Here is a 20,698-nt window from a genome sequence, read left to right as displayed (position 1 = left end):
GGAATGCTGGCTTTGCTTCTGTTGGTCGGCCTTCATCTACCATGTGCACGGCCCTGTGGCAGGGCTGGGCTCTTGCCTCTGAGGAGTGAGCAGAGCAACACTGAAATACAATGGACCCTGTCATCACAGGGGTGGGGTTGAGGACGGTGACCTTGCGCTTCTTTGGGCGCCTGGAAGAAGTGACTGAATGGACCCTGGTTGAGAGCCTCTGGTGCGCCAGACCCTAACGATGTTTATGGGATCTGTAAAGCCAGGTGTCTCTGAAAAGAGCAATTACTTGCTTGACTCTGTGGACAGTAGGCAGTGACCAAGAGACTTCAGTTTACATCCCAGCTCTGCTTTCCATTAGCTGAGCAGGCTGGGCAGGCCAAGCACCCCTTCGAGCCATCATTTGTGTCTACCATATAGGTAAGTGTCAATGAGATTTTTTTTTAATTCTATAAAGTTCTGTACAAATTGAAAGGGTTACTGTAGATTGGGTGGGGAGAATGTGTGGACAGGGGTACCTACAGATCTGCCAGTGCAGGAATATAAAAGTGGGATGCCGAAGGTCTGGGTGTGAAGAGAAAGAGATGAAAGTGAGTGGCATTTCAAAGGAAGGACAGGCAGGTGGAGGTGACAGATTGTGCCCAGAGATTGGAGGAAAGAGAATGACAACAGGTACCTTTGATGGAATGCTCACGATGTACCAGGTGCTCTGCTAAGTGCTTTGCATACATTATCTCATGTGTTCCTTATGAAAGTCCTATCATCTTTTTAAAAAAATTTTAATGTTTTTTTATTTATTTCTGAGAGAGAGAGATAGAGAGAGTGTGTAAGCAGAGGAGGGTCAGAGAGAGGGAAATACAGAATCGGAAGCAGGCTCCAGGCTCTGAGCTAGCCGTCAGCACAGAGCCCGATGCGGGGCTCGAACCCACGAACTGTGAGATCATGACCTGAGCCGAAGTCGGACTCAACCGACTGAGCCACCCAGGCGCCCCGATCATCGTTTTTATTGTTTTCATTTTACCCCTGCATTTGGCAGGTCATAACAGTATCTCCAGACTCTGAAAACCAACCTGCAAGAAATCCATTCTATCTTGAATAGAATGTGGTGTCAAGATGAGGATAGAGTTTTGGGACAAATCCGGAAAGAACCGAGAGGTGCAGGGAGAAGCAGTGGGAGAAGGGAGTCCTCTACAAATGCTGGTTAATGAAATCACGATGGAGTAATCAAAGCTCATGCCCCTTGCAAACTTCAAACATAGATTCCTTTTCCCAGATGCCATCAATTCTTGTCCATCTGTTCTTGTTAGCCCTCCACTTCTAACCCACCTCCTCTCTAATGGTCTGGCTCTTCCCTCCTCCCTCTTTTCCCTATGGCTCCTCCCTCCCTCCCTCCCTCCTGATCTCTCTCTCTTCCCTGCCACCCAATTACCCTTTCCATCTTCTTTTGTGTCAATATTTGACTCTTTCTCTTTTTTTTAAAGTTTATTTATTTTGAGAGAGACAGGATGAGCCAGGGAGGGGCAGAGAGAGGGGGGAAGAGAGAGACAGAATCCCAAGTAGGCTCCGCATTGTTGGCACAGAGCCTGATGCAGGGCTCGAACTCATGAGCCATGAGATCATGACCTGAGCCAAAACCTAGAGTCGGATGCTTAACCGGCTGAGCCACCTAGCGCCCTGACACTGAACTCTTTCTTGATGACAAGATCTTCATATTCAGTTTACACGTTCAAAACAGATTAGAAACATTCTCCTCCACCCTATGCTTCTTCTCCAACATCCTTCCTTCCCTTTTCTTTCTCCTCCTGATTCTGTCTCTCTTTTTATTTACACTTTCCTGTTCACCTTCCTCTCCTGTTCATTTTTCACACATTTCTCTCTTCCCGAGGATGAAACTGGCCAGGGCGCTCCCAGCCCAAGAGCTCTTTGGCATATGCTACTGGCAAATGCCTGCTTCCACTCTCCAGCTGCTAAAGGCTTTTTTATTATTATTCTTTAAACCATGACCATGAGTTCACATCTGTCAGAAGCCTGGCCGGTTTGGCATCTGGATATGCCAGACCAGGAGTGGCTGGAACCTGGATCAAGATCTACCCACCAAGGCAGGGCCAGGAGCTTGGGAGATCCTGGCCGCTAATGGTAGGAGGAAGTGAGGCCAGGCTGGGGGACTATCAAAGGATGCTGGCATAAGGCAGTGGGCAGAGGCTCAAGAAGGCAGTTGATATCAGGGATGTGAGGCAGCAGGTGGTAATGACTCAGCCCAGAGAGGGAAATAAAGAATCTGGACCCCAGAATCCCAAACACCTGGGTCATGTGGTTGAGTACCAGGATGGGACACTGAGACAGAGACCCAGTTATTGGAGCAGGAGTACCAAACAGAGCTCAGTCAGGAAAAGAAATGTAGGAGCAGGTACTAGGACCTGGAGCAAAAGCAGGGCAGGATCAAGGTCAGCAACAAGGCCAGCCTTACGATTCAAGATGAAGCTTTCCTGCTACTGACCTTGGGCTCCAGGGAGCCCCCGGACCATGAAAGGTATTGCTGGCTGGGCATCGCAAAGCACGAATAGAGAGCTGTGCAGTCAGGGGCTCACCATGGCCCTGCCTTGTCCCCGTGTCATACTCCCAGCCAGCCTCTCAGGTCGCAAAGCCACCCTACAACAGTGTGTGAAAACTTCAAAGCACCCAAGCCACCTAGGTGCAGATTAACATGATTATCTGATGTCTTTGCCGCCTTATTGCTCCCAGGCTGCCCCGGCCCTAAGAGGCTCTGACCTTTCTAACTAGCTTTTCTAGGATTCCGTAATGCTCTCCTTTTTCTAGTCTCTTTTCGCAGGTCGGCCCTCTTTCCACCTGGACAGGTTTCCTGTAGCATGCACTCCCATTTCAAGCTGTTCTGAATTTGTTCTCTCTGGTCAGCTGGAAGTCCACCATGGTGTGTGGCTTCTCTACAAGACCTGCACCTTCACCCCTACTTGTCTCCCCTCATAAATCCATTCCGTGCATCTGTCATGCGAGCCACTACTCTCACAAATGCATCTGAAACTCGCCAGCCATCTGATAGACACGTGTTCCTTAGAAGAAAGGAAAACAGCGCAATACAGGTTGGTTTGAGAAGGGGTTGTTTCTCCACTGTCCCTTAAACTCCTCCCTTCTTTCAGTTTATGGTTTCTCACTCGCGACCACCGCTGCGGTTGCACGCCCTCGCAAAACCATTCTTTCTTTGGGGGACAACCAAACGTAATTCCACAACCCCTCATCTGCAACTCCAAGTTCTCAAATCTCTCAAAATCAAGAGGTGGATTTTTGTTTTGTTGTTTGGTTTGCGAGTTTGGTGCCAAAACACATCTGGTAACAAAACCTGACCTAAACTGATATGAAGCCACTTTATCCTCACACCTGGTTAGTGAGAACATTCATACATCTTACTGCAGAAATATTAGTGCATCCCATTAACAGATGCTGCCCAAGACCTCACAGGGGACATTTCAGAGCGTATGGCACCTTTCTGAATTCTACAACCCCCCCTTTGGCTTCAAGAGCTGCAGATATGGGCTTGAGGAATTGTAGCAACCTCTCTGTTCTTTCGCAACAGAACTGTTAGAACAGAAGCATCTCTAAGGATCTGAGGTTCCCTGGCCTTTTCTTTCCATCTGGAGAGTGAGAAGACAGCCAGGTGGATCAGTGAAGGTGACAAGAAAAGCAAGGATAGCAAATCTGCTGTGGAGAAAGAAAGGGTGACTCGGTGTGACTCTAAGTGGCTCGTGTAAACCGTCTGAGGCTGGACTATAGGAGGAAGCTCATTCCCGAGAGCCCCTGCTCCAATAGGCTTTCAAGATAACTGAAATGACACACACTAAATGTCTTGAGCTTTTAGGAAACAAAGTGCCACATAACCTTTTAAATATTTTTTAAAGTAAATATGTTCAATTGGAATAAATTAGTCAGCGAATGCCGTGTGTTCACTCAGTGCCGAGTTTCACACAGGCTTCCATGAAGTAGTCATGTGTAAGGTACAACCTGGACTCAAAGGGGTTTCCATTCTGATAGGATGGCCAAGTTTATGCCTAAGAAATAACTAGAAGACTGGATAATATGCACAATGCAGTGCTAAGATGTTGCAGACCTGCAAGAGAGAAGAGGCAAAGCTTGCTGGCCAGAACAGGTTGGAAAGGTGGTGTGGGAGGTGAAATTTAGTTCGGGTGAGAAACTAAAAGAAAACTAAACTAAACTAAAATAAACTAAAAGATGAGAAACCCTCTTAGGCAAATGTACCAGAAAAGAATGCACAGGTTTGTGGGAGAATAGTATGGAGAGAGACTTCACCAGAGTGGAGAAGGCTGGAGTCAGGGTATTGGGAGGAGACTGGGCAGGCCAGATCGGGTAAGGAGTGGGTAGAAAATGTGTGTTTCTTAGTCTGCGTATGTGGTCATAACAAAATACCGCAGACCAGGGGCGCCTGGGTGGCTTAGTCGGATAAGCGTCCGACTTTTCGCTTAGGTCATGATCTCGCGGTTCGTGGGTTCAAGCCCCGCATCGGGCTCTGTGCTGACTGCCAGCTCAGAGCCTGGAGCCTGTTTCAGTCTGTGACTCTCCCTCTCTCTCTGACCCTCCCCTGCTCACACTGTCTCTCTCTCTCTCTCTCTCCTAGAAATAAACATTAAAACAACAACAACAATAACAAAATACCGCAGACCAGATGCCTTATACAATAGAAATATATTTTCTCACAGCGGGAGGCTGGAAGTCCCAGGTCAAGGCTCCAGCAGGTTTGGTTTCCTTGGAGGCCTCTCTCCTTGGCTTACAGATGGCTACTTCTCTCTCTGTCCTCACATGACCTGTCTTCTGTCCACGTGCCGAGAAAGAGGGAAATCTCCAGTGTTTATTTTTTTGTAAGGACGCCAATCCTAAGGATTAGGGTTCTACCCAGTGATCTCATTTAATCTTAATTACCTCCTTAAAGGCTCTATCTCCAAATACAGTCTCTTTAGAGACTCCTGGGTGGCTCAGTTGGTTGAGCGTCCGACTTCGGCTCAGGTCACGATCTCATGGTTCATGGGTTTGAGCCCCGCGTTGGGCTCTGTGCTGACAGCTAGCTTGGAGCCTGGAGCCTGTTTGGGAATCTGTGTCTCCCTCTCTCTCTCTCTGACCCTCCCCTGCTCATGCTGTCTCTCTCTCAGAAATAAATAAAGTATTAAAAAATTTTTTTAAAAACCAAATACAGTCACTTTGGGAGTTAAGGTTTTAACATCTGAGTTTGGAGGTGGGGTGGGGAGACACAATTCAGCCCATAACAGTGTGCACGTGTCCCGAGAAAGCAGGGCGTGTCTGGGCAGTCTGGGAGGACAAGATGTCTACAATGAAACAGGCAGGGCAGGGCTGCACTCTGAGTGGACACAGACATGAACTGAGTGAATGGACGTGGAGGACATTAGAGGAATTAGAAGTCATAGGACCAGATATGCTTGGCCCATGGGCTCAACCCTCATAAGTTCAAGAGCAGAAACCAGACTGCATTCCCTAGAGAACTTCCTGGAAAGAATGTCTCCGTCATTTCCTGCATTTCTCTGTCCTCCCGCAGCACCTGTGGTCTGTTGCACCCTTACTTGTCTAGCTGCAGGAAAGTGTGACATCATTATAGAGCTGTTTTGTGCAGACAGCCTATTCACATCTGGATGGCTGATGCTGATAATTACTGCACTGGTTACTAAATCTGCTGGGTTTAGGTGAGGTGAGGCTCCACAGCTGGGGCTGCTGCTCACAGCTTCACAAGCAGAGAGAGGTGAGAACAAAAACCAAGAAAGGTGTGCTTAGGTGCTTGGGATTGAGTGAAACTGCTTAATTACCAGTCACTTGCTGTCTCCCTGAGTTGAAGTTTCTAGTTAAGGAACACTCACTGATCAGACAGAACATGACAACCTGCAACTTACCTCCACACTAAGAGGGTGGTGGGGGCCAAGATGCAGAAAGAGGTGTGGATTGGAGGGGCACCCATATGACTCAGGTGGCCTCCAAACAGCCTGATGGCATGATGTGGCAGCAGACTGGACTCCTTATGGAAAGAGCTCCGAATCAGGTGTGTCTTTGGGGCAGAGTTTCTGCTAAATGAAGGTTCTTAATCAGAATCTTGAAGATTCTCTCTTCAAAAGAGTTCTTTTGATCTCCCAAAGGGAAACGGCTATACACCACTGCCCTAGACCCCCAGAGAAACAGGTTGACATTGGGCAGAGCCCCAGGAAAGACTTGAGATCCCTAATGATCTTGACATGATACTCAGAGATGTATTTGCGCACGTGTGTTTGTAGATTTTTCTAGGTGGAGGATTCAACAGTTTTTGCCAGATTCTCAAAAGGGTCCACAACCCTCAAAAGACTAAGGACCTGAGGTAGTTTCAGGGCCCAACAGCTAGAAATATTGCCTATGCTTAGCTATTTCTTTCCAGAGGACAACCACAGAGACCTGAAAACAGGGCCCAAAGTAGCTTCTGGTAGTTCTGCCAAAACCTGGGATAAGTGGGACCAAGGGCTAGTTGGCAGGGGGGGACTCCATTAAAAAAACGCATTGGAGTCGTTTAAAGAGTCCATTGCCCAGAAACCTGAGTGATGGTCACAAAGCCCTCAAGAGATGGAAAAACAGCCCTAGCTCCCTCCTTTCTGATGGCCTACTCCCAGGTCTTTCCCTTCCAGTGCCCCCTGCCCCAGCTTTCAGAAACCCAAAGACTTTACTCATGGAATCTCAAAATTCATCCAGTAAATCCTTACTGATCACCTACTACGTGCCAGGTTCTATTCTAGGTGCAAAACAAAGGACTTGTCTTCAGAGCGTTATCGACCTAGGCCGGTTTCCTGCCCAACACACGGGTATTTTGGGCACTGCTGACCTAGCACGGTCTTCCCAAGCTTAGCCGGCATAGCCGCTGGTCCAGAGAGACTGAGACCATCTCGGCCACCGCAGCGGGCTGGGGGGCGAGGAGGGGGTCAGCAGTACCTGTGAGCAAAGCGGCGACAGAGACTGGAAGGACCAGAGCGGGTAGGCCTACTGGTGGACCCCAGGTTAAGCTCAGCCCGGGCGCTGCCGGGTTGGGGACACGGCGGAAGCACTGCCGGCGGCTCGCGGGGAATGGGGGAAAGGGACGCGGCCCGCCGCCTCCACCACTGCGGCCGCCGCGCTTGCTCTCCGAGCCGTGCACGCCCGCTCCCCGCCTCTGGGGCCGTTGCGAGGCTCAGCTCTCCATACTGAGCAGTCCCCGGGAGGCGCTCGGACACGTTCCCAGGCCGGATAAAGATCGGCTCAGCGCTCGCTGCGCAGCGCGAAATCTCGCCATCAGCGCGCCTCGCGCTGCCGCTCCGGCCCTGCCTGGCGACGCCAGATCGCTGTCTTGGGGGGCGGGAGGGGGGCGCGGAGGCAAAGCAGAGCCACTGCTCCCGCCGCCACCCTCGGCCTTGCGCGCTGGGGTGTTCGCCGGGCCCCGGGGCTCGCCTCCTTCCCCTCGCCCCTGGCCTTCCTTTTCGGCGCTTCCTCCCGAAGGACCTCGGCTTCCCGCCGGCCCGGGGCCCCCAGCCGGGCGCCCTCGCCGCCGCCACCCCCGCCCCCACCACGCCAGGCCCCGCTGCCTCCTGAAGGTTACGCGAAGCAGCCGCGGGGTGCGGGGAGCGCCCGCCCTCGCCGCCGCCTGCGCCGCCTGCGCCGCCGCCCACCCCAGCGCCCGCCGCGCCGTGCCGAGCCGGCCCGGCCCGGCTGCCGGCTGCTGCCACCGCAATCCCCGCTCCTAAATCAGCGCGGGGAGGCGTCCCCTCCCCCCACCGGCTGCCCGGGCTCCCGGCGCGGCGATTGGCGGTGCGGGCGCCCCCCGCCCCAGGCCCCCCCGCTCTAGCTGCGGCGCCATTGGCTGCGGGTCTCCGCCAGCCTTTACATAAGCCCCGGCGCGCTCGAGTGGAGTTGTATAAAGCGAGCGAGCGGTGGCGGGGCGGGAGGCTCGAGGCCAGCCCGGGACCGGGGCTGGGAGCTGGAAGGCGGCGGCGGCGGCGGTAGCGGCAGCGGCAGCCAGCGCCCGCGCTCGGACGCCCCCAGGCGGTGGGGCTGAGAGAGCCCGAAGATGGCTCCGAGCGCTGACCTCGGCGTGAGTACCGGCTCCTGTGCCCCCTACCCCCACTCCTTCAGGCGGAGAAAGTTTCTCCCGCCCTGCGCGCCCCTCCCGACTCGCCCGCAGGGGTGGCGGAGACGCCGCCGGGGAACCGGGAAGACGGACACCGCCACTGAAGGCAGCGGTGGCGGTTGGGTGTCCAACTTAAGGAGAGGCGCAGGACTCGGCCGGCGCGCCCAGCCTCCCCGGCGGGCTGGGGGCGAGGCGGACGCGGAGCTGGAGGTGGAAGAGAGAGGGGAGCGAGGGTGGGCGGAAGACAGCCCACTCCGCTGGCAGGGAAGGTGCTGGGGGCGCGCTGGAGGTCAGCCGTTTGGGGAGGGGGCAGTGGGGCTGCTAGGGGGGGGGGGCGGAGCAGGTGAGGAAGGATGTGCCGGGAGTATTTGGGAGTCACCCAGCCGGGCTCAGCTCCGGGCCGGGGAAGCTACTAGCCTCGACCAGTAGTAGTAGCTCACCTACTACGCTGCCAGGATGGGGAAGAGCCCCCGGGAGCTGGTGCTTCTTCCCCGGGGAAGCCGAGCTTCTAGGCACAGCGCTCGGTGGCCGAGAGCTCTGGGAGCCAGCCCCGCGAGCGGCGTAGCTGCCAGCAGCCTTTGCTGGACCGAGGTGTGGTCTCCTCGCTCGCAGCCTGTCTCAGGCAAATCAGCTTCAGGCATTCCAGGGGGAACCGGGGATGCTCCTCGGCCCGTGGGGGCACATGGAGGCTTTGATGGGGCAGCAGGCCAGACTTGGGGGCATGCCCAACAATGCAGCTCGCTTCTTCGCAGTACAGTAGTTGAGAGCCCTGGTTAGTCCCGTTTCTACAGAAACCAACTCAAGAGTCCAAAGTCATCCCAGCCTGGATGGGAACCCCCCAGAGTGGTCGGGAAATGCTCCTGGGGTTGGAGGGGGGTGGGAGTACTCCCCTTCCTCGGGGAATGACTAATGAATATTGCTGCCGGCGGTTGTGGAGTGTGCACCTAGTGTGGCTTCTGTGCGTCCCAGGAGGTGCTTCTACTCTCCAGGCAGGACACGTTCTTGAGTCACACTTGAGATGCCTTCTGGGATGGGTGCAGGACTTCCCAAGTGAAGCCAGGTGGAAAAAAAGGGAAAAGGTTCCAAGAATAGGGGACAGCTCTGTAATGCTGCCTTGAATTAGGGGAGAACTCAGGTGGGAAAACAAACGCTACTGATGGGAGATTTTTTACCCCGATGCCTTGGGGTTGGACATACCCAAGACTGAAGCAGAGTGAATTCACAGTCATGCTGTACCTCACTCTGGCCATGAGGATGGGGAGATGGAGGATGGAAATGTGTGAACATGGTGGTTCTTCCAATATAGCTTTTGAGGAAGCATTTTCTCTCTCTCTGGCTTAAGAACTTCATTCTGGTAGCAGGTCCCAAAGTCGATTTAAGAAGCAATGAAGGGGGTTGAGGGTCTTGATGCTGGCACAGTGGCCCACAATTAGAATATTCTGGTTTCCCATTGGCACTTAGGGACTGTGGAGAAGGTCAAAGGCATGCTCCTCAGTTGGGGTATATCCTTCATCTGTATACCATTCCTGAACATGGGTGGGTCTTTTAAACTCCTAGAGTAGCTTCAACCTGGAGATCTTTTATGGGGGTTATCAATCCATAACCCCAAACCCAGCTCCATCCTCTGCCTGCAGTCAACATTTTTTCTGCTGCATTTCCCAACACCTTCTCTCCACTGGCTATTTGTGGAGTGAAATACCTGCCTGTTGCCCTTTCTTCCCTTCTCTCCATCTGGGTTGCACCTGGTGTTCTGAAGCCTGATGTTTATTACCTGGCATCTTGATGTTTGCTTAAGACATCCTATTGCTGCACAGGTTGCCTGTGAATGTGTGGACCAATAGTCTGTGTAATTCTAGGGAGTGAAACATACGCTGTTATGGAGACAGGCCTAGAGACCACAAAGGCAGTCCTATTCAAGGGCTTTGTGACAGTCTCCTGTTAATCTTCCTTGCTTCCTGCTGAAGTGATCAGAGGTTAAAGGTGAAGCAGGCTCCTTGATGTCCGGTAGGGGGCGCCAAAGTCACCCAGGTCAAGACTACTGACTTTCCCACTTCATGCTGTTCCCTGACCACAGGCAAGCACAGACCACAGACCCCAAACCTCACCTTCATTATTGAAGCCCTTCTACCATAGATTTCCTGGACATCATGTGGTCCTGTGATCTCAGGTGCAACGGGGGCAGATGCACGTACAGCATTCCAAGGACAGAGAGCTAGTACTCAGCCCCACCTGCTCTCTGAGATTATTCCTTTGTGCTTGGCTCTGGTGTGTCCTTTGAACTTGTTAGGAGCTCATGGAGTCCAAGAACATTAGGGCTAGAAGGGAGGATCCTTGAAGAGCATCCAGTTCAACCTCATCCCATCCCCAACACTCACATGCATACTTAATTTACAGGTGAGAAAGCTGAAGACCAGTGAAGGCAAGTGTCTGGTCCAAGGTCACAATGGCTCTTTGATGGAAGTCATTGGATGAGGTCTCAGGATTTCCAGTTCTCTGATCAGAGCTCTTTCCACTCTGACCTGCTTCCTCTTTACTATGGAGATGGACGCATGTTCTTGGCACACTAGGTACTCCTAGCTGCTGACATTGGTCAATTAATAAGTTTAGTAAATTTGGGGATGTTTCCTTCAAATCAATTATTCAGAGTGAGGAGCAGATAAAGTTCTTGTAATGTACATATACAGGTAATAGAAATTCCTAATTGTTTTTTCCCTTTCATCCACTATCTTATCTCATTATTCCAAGCAGTCTTTTAGCTAGAGACAAAGCAACTCCAGTTCTCTATCCATGCATGTCGGAATCGGAAGTGCCCAGTCCTTCACTGTGCCTTGGAACCCAAGCCAAAGCTCTTCCTTTCTTTCACAAAGGCATGCTGGAGTAGGGTTGCCCTGTCCTGCATCATACCACTGCCTGTGACACCTCCATTACTCAGATACTGGGTGGAGTGGAGAGTTACCAACCGTTATTTGCCCATTTCCCCATCTTTGCTGCTCCCAGCTCAAGGTCAGAGTGCTAGGATATTCTATTTTTGCAAATCCTCATGTTAGGGCTTCTTTGGTGACCTGGAAGATGCTACCATTTCCACTGCTCTTTTTCTGTTCTGTGAGTCTGACTGCCGACATCTGAGCTGGGCCCTGGGAAGGAGGTTTGCTGAGTGGCCTGTGGGCCGCCCCTCGGTTTCTTCTCTCCATCCTGTTTCTTTGCACACTGTATAGAGCTCCTCTGGGTTCTGCTCGAGCCTCGGCAGACTTGGTGGCTAGACCCTCAGGAGGAGCTAGTACTGCCAAGCCTCAGAATTCCGAGAGCCAGATCCTCTTCTGTCCCTAAAGCTCACCCAAGGGATGCTTGTTGCCAGGGAAGATGCTTGAGTTTCCTCTTCTCCTTCAGGCTCACAGGCAAGTCGGGTCTTAGTCTTCAGGGGGAGGAGGGAGGTAGTAGGATTACGTGGACCACCAGACAGCAAGAGCCCCTCCTTTAAGAAGTGGAGTTCTGAGAGGCTGTGCTTGAGATCCACGCCAGCTCCCGGCTCTAGCTGAAGACATGTGCCTGCATTCCCAAGGCTTGGTCTAGTCTGGATAAGGAGAGGAATATAATTATGTAAAACATGGCTATAGCATAGGATCTCTGCATTTTGGTTGAATGGGGGAGAGGACATAGAGTTTGAGAAGTGGCATTAGACCCTGAGAAGTCAAGAAGCCACTCCTTTTGTGAGCCCCACTGGATGGCTGACACTTACCTTACTGTCATTGGGAAGGCAGCCCGTATAGTAGAAAGGACACAGGCTTAGGATCTGGCCCCCTCACTGACTGGCTTAGAGACTTTGGACAAACTGTTTAACCTCTGCGTGCCTCAGTTTCCTCCTCTGCAAAAAGGTGAAGAGGGCACCCTGTGATGAGGGTAGGCTAGCGAAGATCAAGGAAGATAGTCTCTAACATGCCTCTGCCCTTGGTAAGACATAAAAAAGGTATTCAGCTAGAAGGGGATATTGTTGTGGGATCACCAGGAACCACACTGAGCCTTCTGTTTCCAGGCAAGCAAGACTTGAGTGTCCAGGTTTGCATATCGGCCCTCTGCTCACTTCAACATCTGGGCTCATAGACAAGGTCTTCCTGGCAGGGCTCCCTCCTTGCCTTCTTCCTTTGCCCACCTTGGGGGTTTCATTTGGGAGTTCTGCCATACTTGGGGAAAAGAAATTTTACAGGTCCCAGGATAATTCTGAACGTGATGAAGGGCCCTGAGCTATTGATTCCTAAGGAAGGATCTTTGTGCTGGGAGAAGCCTTCCCGGAGCCCAGTGATTTAAGAGTGCTGACAAATCTGTGCTCACCGAGCCTCCTGCAGGCTGCAGATACAGGCTTCCAGGCCAGCTGGGGCTCTGCGAAGGATTTCGGGGAAGCCTGGCTGGTTGCTTGGGGGACATAAACCTGTGAACTCTCCTCAGGAAAAAGTATGACATCAATTGGTTTATTATCACACTCAACACACCCTGGACCACTTAGGGCATTTAAGAAATGAGAAGCAGCAAAAGACTTGGAGGCTGTATTTGAAAAACACACAGAAAGGCCTGAAGGGTTTGGGGACTTTTGCCACTGAACCACTCATGATCTTGACCTTATTGAAGTTCTTTGGCAGTGACTAGGGGGCCTACTTTGCCTCTCAGACGTTTGACAGTGTCTGGAGACATTGGGCTAGGGAGTGCTACTAGCATCCAGTGGGTAGAGGCCAGGGATGAGGCTAAACATCCTACAGTACATTGGACAACCCCCCAACAAAAAAATTGTCTGGCCTAAATGTAGTGCCAGGCTGAGAAACTGGGACTGGGGCGGTGCCACGCAGAATCGTAGCATGCTGTTAATGGGAGGGATTGCAGAGGTGTTCTCATCCTGCTCTCCCATTTCATAGCTGAGGGCACTGAGATCCAGAGAGGTGGAAAGACTAGCAAGGGTCCTATAGCAAGTGAGCGGCCACGCTGGTCTGGAACTCAGACCTGCTGTTTGCTGAGACCAACTTACCCAGACTCTCTCAAAGATGTTGTGAAGATTAACTGTGAGCTGTGAAAACACTTAGACAATTATGAAGAGACTATTATTAATATTGCTATTATTAAGAATTTGGGAGTTTAGAAAGTTCTATTTCTGGCTGTGCCACTGACTCACTGTGTAATATTGGGCGCATCGTTCCCCTACCCCCAGGCCTCTCTGAGCGTGTGTGTGGTGGGGAGTGGGTGGTCTTAACAAATGGTAAGTACATCATAATCATTATCTCGAGAGAAAAGTCCAAAGATTTGCCCTTCAAAAGCCCTAGGCACTTAAAAAAGAAAAGATAAAAATTTTCCTTGAAAGAAATCATGTTGACTTCTTAAGAAGCAAAGCGTTTTCTTCTTGGAAACATTCCAGTACCCTGGCCCTGTAAGTTGGTTCCAGCCCAGGAAATCCGATCAACATCCGGAGGAGAAACTGATAGCTTCACAAATGACAAGCGATTGGATTTGTCCCCACTCCCTCCAGAAGGGGAGGTGGGAACTTCTCCACCCTTTCCTGCTTGACCCTCTTGGCACTGGGAAGTTCTGCAAGGAGCTTCACTGGAGGGTTGAGAAGACGTGTCATTAATTAGTAAAACCTTGTTTACTTAACAGACATATTCTTAAAGATCTCTTCCAAGGGACATTTTGACATATTACTTTAATTAGCCACAGAAGAATTGCAAGTGCAGAGAGTATATAAAATGACCCTTCCTGTTGTTTCTAGTTACTGTTATCTTTGTTTGCACCCAGCAAGTACAGTGACAAGGTCACGGGAATCACTGCTGAGCTCAGGGTGTCCCATTGACCAAGGGAGAGACTGCGGGGACTTCCTCCCTAACAACAGCCTCCACCTGTCTGGAGAGCAGCCTCCAGTGGAGCTTTCTCCCTCGGCATTCCTGCCCTGCCTTCCTTTCAAGGCTTCTTTAAGGACCCGTTGTACCAGGCAAATCCTGACTCAGCTGCTGGGTGAGGAACAGGCCTGGGGGCCCAATCCCCACCTGCATGGGCAGAAGAGCTCCTGTGGGACTGATAGGAGCAACCTCGGCTGGTATTTTCCATCGAAGGCCCATCTCTGGTCTCGCTTTCTGCGTGCTCAGGATTGGTGGTAGGCAGTCACTTGAGTCTCTCCTTAGAGGATCAAAGTTACACCCTGGTCAATCCCTGTAATCAGAGGAGCTAAGCAGACAGGCCCTTTCGGTCACCTACAGACTCGTTGTCTAAGTGATGTCGCATTCCCTTTCATCCTGGTCTCTAAGAACAGACTCTTTCTTGGAAATCGTAATCATGCACCTCTCATCTCAGAAGCTATATGTGTCCATGGAGGCTTTTGCAAGTGGGGACACAAGAGTCCCTGAGAAGGAGAGATACTGCCTCGCAAGCAGTGTCAGGGGAGGCACTGTGTCTTTTGTTCTCAGCCATAATAAACTCAGTGCCTGGCATGGTGCTTGACACGTGGAAGAACTCCGTGGGTGGTTGAATCAATAAGTGAATGTAGGTGGCCGTTCTGGGGCAGAGGTGGCTCTTGTTATGAAAGTGGATCTCCAAACTGACCAGTTTTCCTTCTAGCTCCTTCTTCCCAGAGGGCTTTAGAGGCTTCAAGGTCCCACTGCTCAAGCAGAGGTTGAGGACCCCAGGCAGGGCCCAGCCTACAAGGTGGTGGCCGGCTCTGAGCCTTGAGCAAGGCCGAGTTTCTCCTCCTCTTTACCGCCCTCTGCATGCTCGCTCCACTTCCCTTCCCACCAGGCTGCTGCAAGGAAGCTCAGTATAAGTATGCCTTTGCTTTCAGCCAATAGAATACATGATAATTTGGATTTCCACTCAAGACAGACTAGGGAGTGAATCACTGCTTCACTGAAGGATTCCTAGGGGCATGCTTCTAAATAGCAAGGTCCACTAATGCATTTTAAGTGACTTAGGGAAAAAAAAAAACCAACCAAAAAAAAAAAAATCCCTGACCTGTAGACTCTTAGGCCTGGAAAAGAACTCTGGAGGTCGGCCAGTGTCATGCCACTCCCCTGCCCCAGGATGCCAGTCCCCTCTGTGAGACTCACTCACTTTTCAGAAGCACAGCCTGCCTGTTCTGAACACTGCTGCCCCAAATCTGAATCTCTCTTTCTCATTAAAAAAAAAAAAAATTTTTTTTTAAATAAAATGCAAGTCTGATCATGTCTTAGCCAACGTCAAACCCTCTCCCGTGGTATGACTCCAGGCTCCTGACCTTGCAGGCTCTATAGGCTACTGCCTGCTGCCTCCACCTTCTCCCACACCCTGCACTCCACACCCCGGACACTGCCTTCCAGCAACAACTGCCTTTGCCTAGTGCACTGAGTTGTGTCATACCCAGGCCTTGATCTGGAAATCCACCTAGCATGCAGCTCCCTTGCAATCTCAATTTTCCTTCTTTCCTTCTACCTGCCCTTCCTACCTTGCCTCCCTAGACAGTTCCCTCTTACAGGCTGCAGCTTATCCCTCTGTATTGTGCCTCACTCCTACTCGACTGTAAGCTCCTTGAGGTCGGGAGCTCTGCCTTAGGTGTCATTTCTAACCTGGCCCATGGGCATCTACTAACTGTTTGAGTATGTGTGTATATATGTCAGTAAATTGAGGGGTCCTGTGTTTTGAAAGTCAAAGAACTCCATCCACCAGGCCCCCTAGACAAATTAGTCACAGAAGCAAGCCTATCTCTCAAAGGCTGACAGTCCCAGGCATTCCATTCAACTTTGGCAACTGCTTCTGGAAGGGGAATACCTGGTGGGCCTGGGCTCCACCTCCTGAACGGCATTCCTTCATTCGACAGACATTTGTTAGCAGTAGTGATAGTGTGATTGCTGTTACCGTTACCTACCATGTATGGACTTTGTGTTTGCCAGGCACTGTGCTCAGTGCTTAACAGGCATTATCTCATTTCACTTCCTGATTTACAGACCAGGGAGCCTAAGCAATTAATAATATTTCTGAGGCACCTGCCGTGCCCTGCGCGTAAGGTTAGGAGACTCCATTTGTCCTCTCACTTTCCGTAGCCCCGTTTCATTAGCCTGCTAGGCTCTGTGGCACCTCCTAGCCTGGGTCCCCTGAGTTTTCCTCTGGTTTTTCTGGAGCAGGACCAAGTCTGCCTTCTATCTGTGAGTGCAGCTGCAGGCAGCATGTGGTGCTTTCCCCAGGTAGAGGGAAAGAGAAGGAAGCCTTATATTTTCTGGCTGCTGGGGAAGATGCATAGGACACAGCGGCCCCTCGGGGTGGGGGAGCCATAGGTCTAGCATTTGGCAATGCGGAGGACCAGGACAGAGACAAGGTGGAGAGTCGCCCATGACTGAGCCTCAGAACATACGCTCCATGGGGCAAGGCCTTTATTTTGTCCACAGCTGCCTTCCCAAAGCTGGGCACGGTGCCTGATCCCGTGTGTGTGCGCAGGAATCTGGAATGAATAAATGAGTGAGTGACTGGTGGCACCTCCAGCTTTCTCTCCCACTTGGGCACAGTATTTGCTTCCCAACTGGAGTCTCAGCCTCCAGCAGCACCCTCCCATGGCTTTCTCTGCACCCCACACCCTCTGCTGTATCCCACCGCCACCCCCGCAGTGGTCTAACACGATCCCCCAACTGGGTCGTATCCTATCATTCCCTAGCCTGTTCTGGCTAGCGTTGCTCGCGAGGCCGCCACTCTCTTCCAGCCTCCTCAGCTACACTCCTTCCCAAAGATTGCCCTCCCCTATCCTGGGCTCCAGCCAAACAGAGCCTCAGTGCACAACACAAGCCGGCTTGTCCACGTGTCATGCTGGCTCCTCAGCCCGGGACACTCTCTCCATCTTCTCCCCTTGGCCATCTCACCACTGCCTGCCTCTTAGGGGGAGCTCTGCTCCTGCAGGCAGTGGTGCTTGCTCTGTCCACTGTGTCCCCATCTCACTTGGTTTAAGACGAGTTTGGTATAGTGAGAGAAAGTGTCTAGTGTAGTGTCCACGAATACCAATTCTGGAGCCCGTGGGCTTAGACACGCAATCTGGCTCCATCATGTACTAGCTTTGTGACCGTAAGCAGGTTACTTAGCCTCTCTATGCCTTAGTTTCCTCATCTATAAAATGGGTTCAATGACAATACCCCCTCACAAGGCTACTATAAGGATTGAATGAGATCATCTATGTGAAGGTTTACAGTAGTGTCCCGCACCCAGTCAGTAGTAGGTAAGTGTGAGTATTACTACCCATTCCTCATCTAGTACTTGTTATGTAAAATTGCAGTGGAAATCTGTTTGCCTGGTATACAGCGTCCCACGAATTAAGCTGAAGAGAGATGTGATCAGTTTGAAGATTAGACACATCGCTCTGACAGGGATGCGGAAGTGGGTGAGCTGAGAGGAAGGGGGTAGTTAGTATTGCCACTGTTCAGGTGAAAGATAGAGGAGCAGATCTCCAGCAGTGGGGATGGAAAGACTGGGCAGTTTTGAGAAATCTCCATGGAGCAGAATGGCCATGGTAATCCAGTGATTGAGAGGAATGAGGAAGAAGCAAGAACCAATTATGACACCAGATTTCCAACCTGAATGACAGTGGGGTTGGAAGGGGCCCAATGAAGAGCATCCCCTTTCCTTACTCAGATTCAGGACCATCTGAGAGAAAGAAAGGGGGAGGAAGAAAAGAGGAGAGAGGCAGGCCTCAGGCAGGTAGAGATTAAAATGCCACGGTCACTACAGATACAGCTGTTGAGAAGGCCAGGCTTCAGAGTGGGCACCTGGCTGCAGCCCTCCCTGCGGGTGGGGGAAGGGCTGAGCCTGGCTGGCCTGCCTCAGCACAGGGCAGAGCGCAGCCTCTGCAGGGAGGTGGGTCCATAAAGGGCTCTCCCACCCAGTTCTTGCACACTGACCTGTCTGGGAGTCCCGGGTGCTCAGGAAGAGGAGTTGAGGGGAGAAACGAGGCCGGGAATGCTGCACCCGCGCTGGAGGTTCTCAAGCGCACACTGTTGGCACGTTGGGCCGGACACTTCCTTATTGTAGGGACGGTCCTGTGCACCGTGGGAAGTTTGGCAGCAGCCCTGGCCTCTACTCACTAGATGCCAGTAGCACCCTCTTCCCTGGTTATGACAACCAAAAAAATGTTCCCAGACACTGACAGATATTCCAGGGGGTAGATGGGGGAGCAAAATTTCCCCCAGTTGAGAACCACCACTCTAGGCAAGTGGAAGGTCTTCTGGATGGAAACTTCTAGAGTGGGAAATGAATGCTTCCTCTCAACTCATGACCCGGGGATTGGGGCCTTTAAATAAGCAGTGCCGGGGTGCCTGGGTGGCTCAGTCGGCTCCATTGGGAGGGTTGTGATCTCCTAGTTCGTGGGTTCAAGCCCTGTGTCAGGCTCTGTGCTGACAGCTTGGAGCCTGGAGCCTGCGTCTTTGGATTCTGTGTCTCCCCCCCCCTCCACCCCTCCCCTGCTCACACTCTGTCTTTGTCTCTCAAAAATGAATAAAAACATTAAAAATATAAATAAATATTTATACCAGCTCTAGAAGGTCAGGGTGGCATGCCAGCCGGGTCCTCCATACCTTTGCGTCTGCTCTCTGCTTCTTCTCTCCTGCCTCTCCTGTCCACTACCCCTTAACAGCTCCAGCCCCCCGCCCCACCCCCAGTTAAGTTAGGTATCTCTTTGTGCACCCTCCTCCATGGCAACCCTCACCCTGTACTGCAAATGTTGACTTAACTTCCTCCTTGTGACCTCAGCACTGCCAGGTGGAATCCCAGGCTCCTTAAGGGTCCATAGGGAGTGTCGCTATGGGTGAATTGTCCAAAACAGCTTCTGGTGGCTCTTCTCCAAAGATGACTTAGTTCCAAGCCCTCCTCCGTGGGGCTCTGTGTAGATCTGGTGGCCCAGCCTATGCAGGGCGCAGTGCCTCTGCAGCCGTCTTTCTCCCTGGAGCCTCTCCCTCTTACTGTGTCTGGGCTCCCTGCTCATCTCTAACATTGGAAGCATCCAGGGCTCTTTTGTAGAGTGAGACTCCCCCCTCCTACAGTGTCTGGAAAGGGTCTGTGCTCTCTGCTCATTCCCAACATCTGAAGCATTCCGGGCTCTTCTTTTGTGAGATCGCACGGTGGTGTCCTTGGCTCTTCCGATAATTGCTAAAGAACTGTTTGCCTTGAAAATTGCCCTGGAAGCCTGTCCCCACAGCTGCCTGACCCCACATCCGAGATCTAGGTTGCTTGGTTACCAGTTTTCAGACCCAATTCAGGAAAGTCCCAAGGACACAGAAAATGGAGTTTGGCTGCATGTGACCCCCAGCCAATGTCTAAGGGGACGATCTAACCTAACACTGTCCTGTCCGTGTGAAAGGAAAGGAACCAAGCAGTGAGCTCGGCCCTCCTGGCCCCCCGCAGGTGCTCGCTCGCTCACCTAATCCTTGGAACGGAACCTCACTGTGGCACGTGCATCCCCCATTACAGATGAGGACACTGAAGATCTGAACAATTAAGAAACAGGCTCCAAGCCCTAGTTTATGGGGCGGGGCTGGTGTTGATTTCCAAATCCAAGTCCCTGACTCCAGGCTTTGGGTTTTTCTTTCTCTCTTTTTATCCCATTGAGGATTGTTCAAGAAGTTTGCTTATAGAGCATTTTTAAAAAAATTATTACAAAGCTGTTCTTCTCACTGCCTGTAACACAAGTCCTACGATCTCTTACCCTTGTTAAGACAGTCCCCCCTCTGTCCCTCCTCGCTTCTGCCCTGCAGGCGCACATTCCTTATCCAGGTACCAGGTACTCTGCCCCCACTCCCCTGACTGCCCAAGCTTTGCCTTTGGTAGTTAGCCTCGAGTCCTCCAGGCTGCTCCGCCCCTTGCACTTACATACTTGAACCTAAGGCTCAGCACCACTCACGGCATCGTTCAAATACATAGTAGGCGCTTAATATGTGAGCATTCAAGAAAACAAAAAAATTCAGTTCAACCTACTTTTTAATTCTATTTTTAACTTCTCCATGCTCTCCCAAGAGATTCAGATGTTCACAGTGGTGTGACAGGAGGTTTCCCAAGTCAGCCATGTAAGAGGTGAGGTCACTTCGGGTGCCTGCTGTACTTCTGCCTCAGGCAGTACCTACTCGCTCTGCTTTCCTCCCCAAACTCCGCGTCTCACATCTTCCTTTGACATTCTCTAGCTAAGTAGGCTTTCTTACATACTTCAACAAGCTGCTGACACATTTTGGTAGCGGAAACATTTTTTACGTTAAATCAGATTGTAGCTTACACTCCCAGATATCTGAGGACTGTGAGGCCGGGGCACTGGTTCTCAGCCCAGGCTGCCCCTCAACGTCACCTGAGCAGCTCCTAAACATATACAGCACCCAAGCCCCACCTCAGACCCATGAAATCAAAACTGAAGGAGCTGGGCCACAGCCTGTTTCTAAACACTCCCCAGGGGATGCTATGGCCAGCTAGGGTTTAGAGCCATCAGTCTAGGGCCTTGCTACTGAACATGAAGTCTGTAGACCAGCAGCAGAGGCATCCTGTGACGTTTTGTTAGAGTGCAGAAACCCGGGCCGCACCCCAAGCCCGCCAAATCAGAATCTG

At 51.7% G+C, this 20,698-nt stretch overlaps 1 protein-coding gene across 3 annotated transcripts in view; it reads left to right on the top strand.

The window, feature by feature from the left end:
- The first annotated feature begins 7,975 nt into the window (after positions 1-7,975).
- The window catches only part of CRTAC1 (cartilage acidic protein 1), a 150,660-nt gene continuing 137,937 nt past the window's right edge, over positions 7,976-20,698 (top strand). For all 3 annotated transcript variants that reach the window (XM_039221220.1, XM_039221222.1, XM_039221221.1), the window contains exon 1: positions 7,976-8,101. In XM_039221220.1, the coding sequence (XP_039077151.1) occupies positions 8,078-8,101 (24 nt within the window). In that variant the 5' untranslated portion in view covers positions 7,976-8,077. The remainder of the gene's footprint in view (positions 8,102-20,698) is intronic.

This window comes from Hyaena hyaena, unplaced genomic scaffold (genome assembly GCF_003009895.1).
Source record: "Hyaena hyaena isolate Hyena2069 unplaced genomic scaffold, ASM300989v1 scaffold_964, whole genome shotgun sequence".
NCBI classification, from domain to species: Eukaryota; Metazoa; Chordata; class Mammalia; order Carnivora; family Hyaenidae; genus Hyaena; species Hyaena hyaena.
The sequence above is the reverse complement of the archived record's forward strand: the minus strand, read 5'-3'. Positions and strand labels throughout refer to the sequence as shown.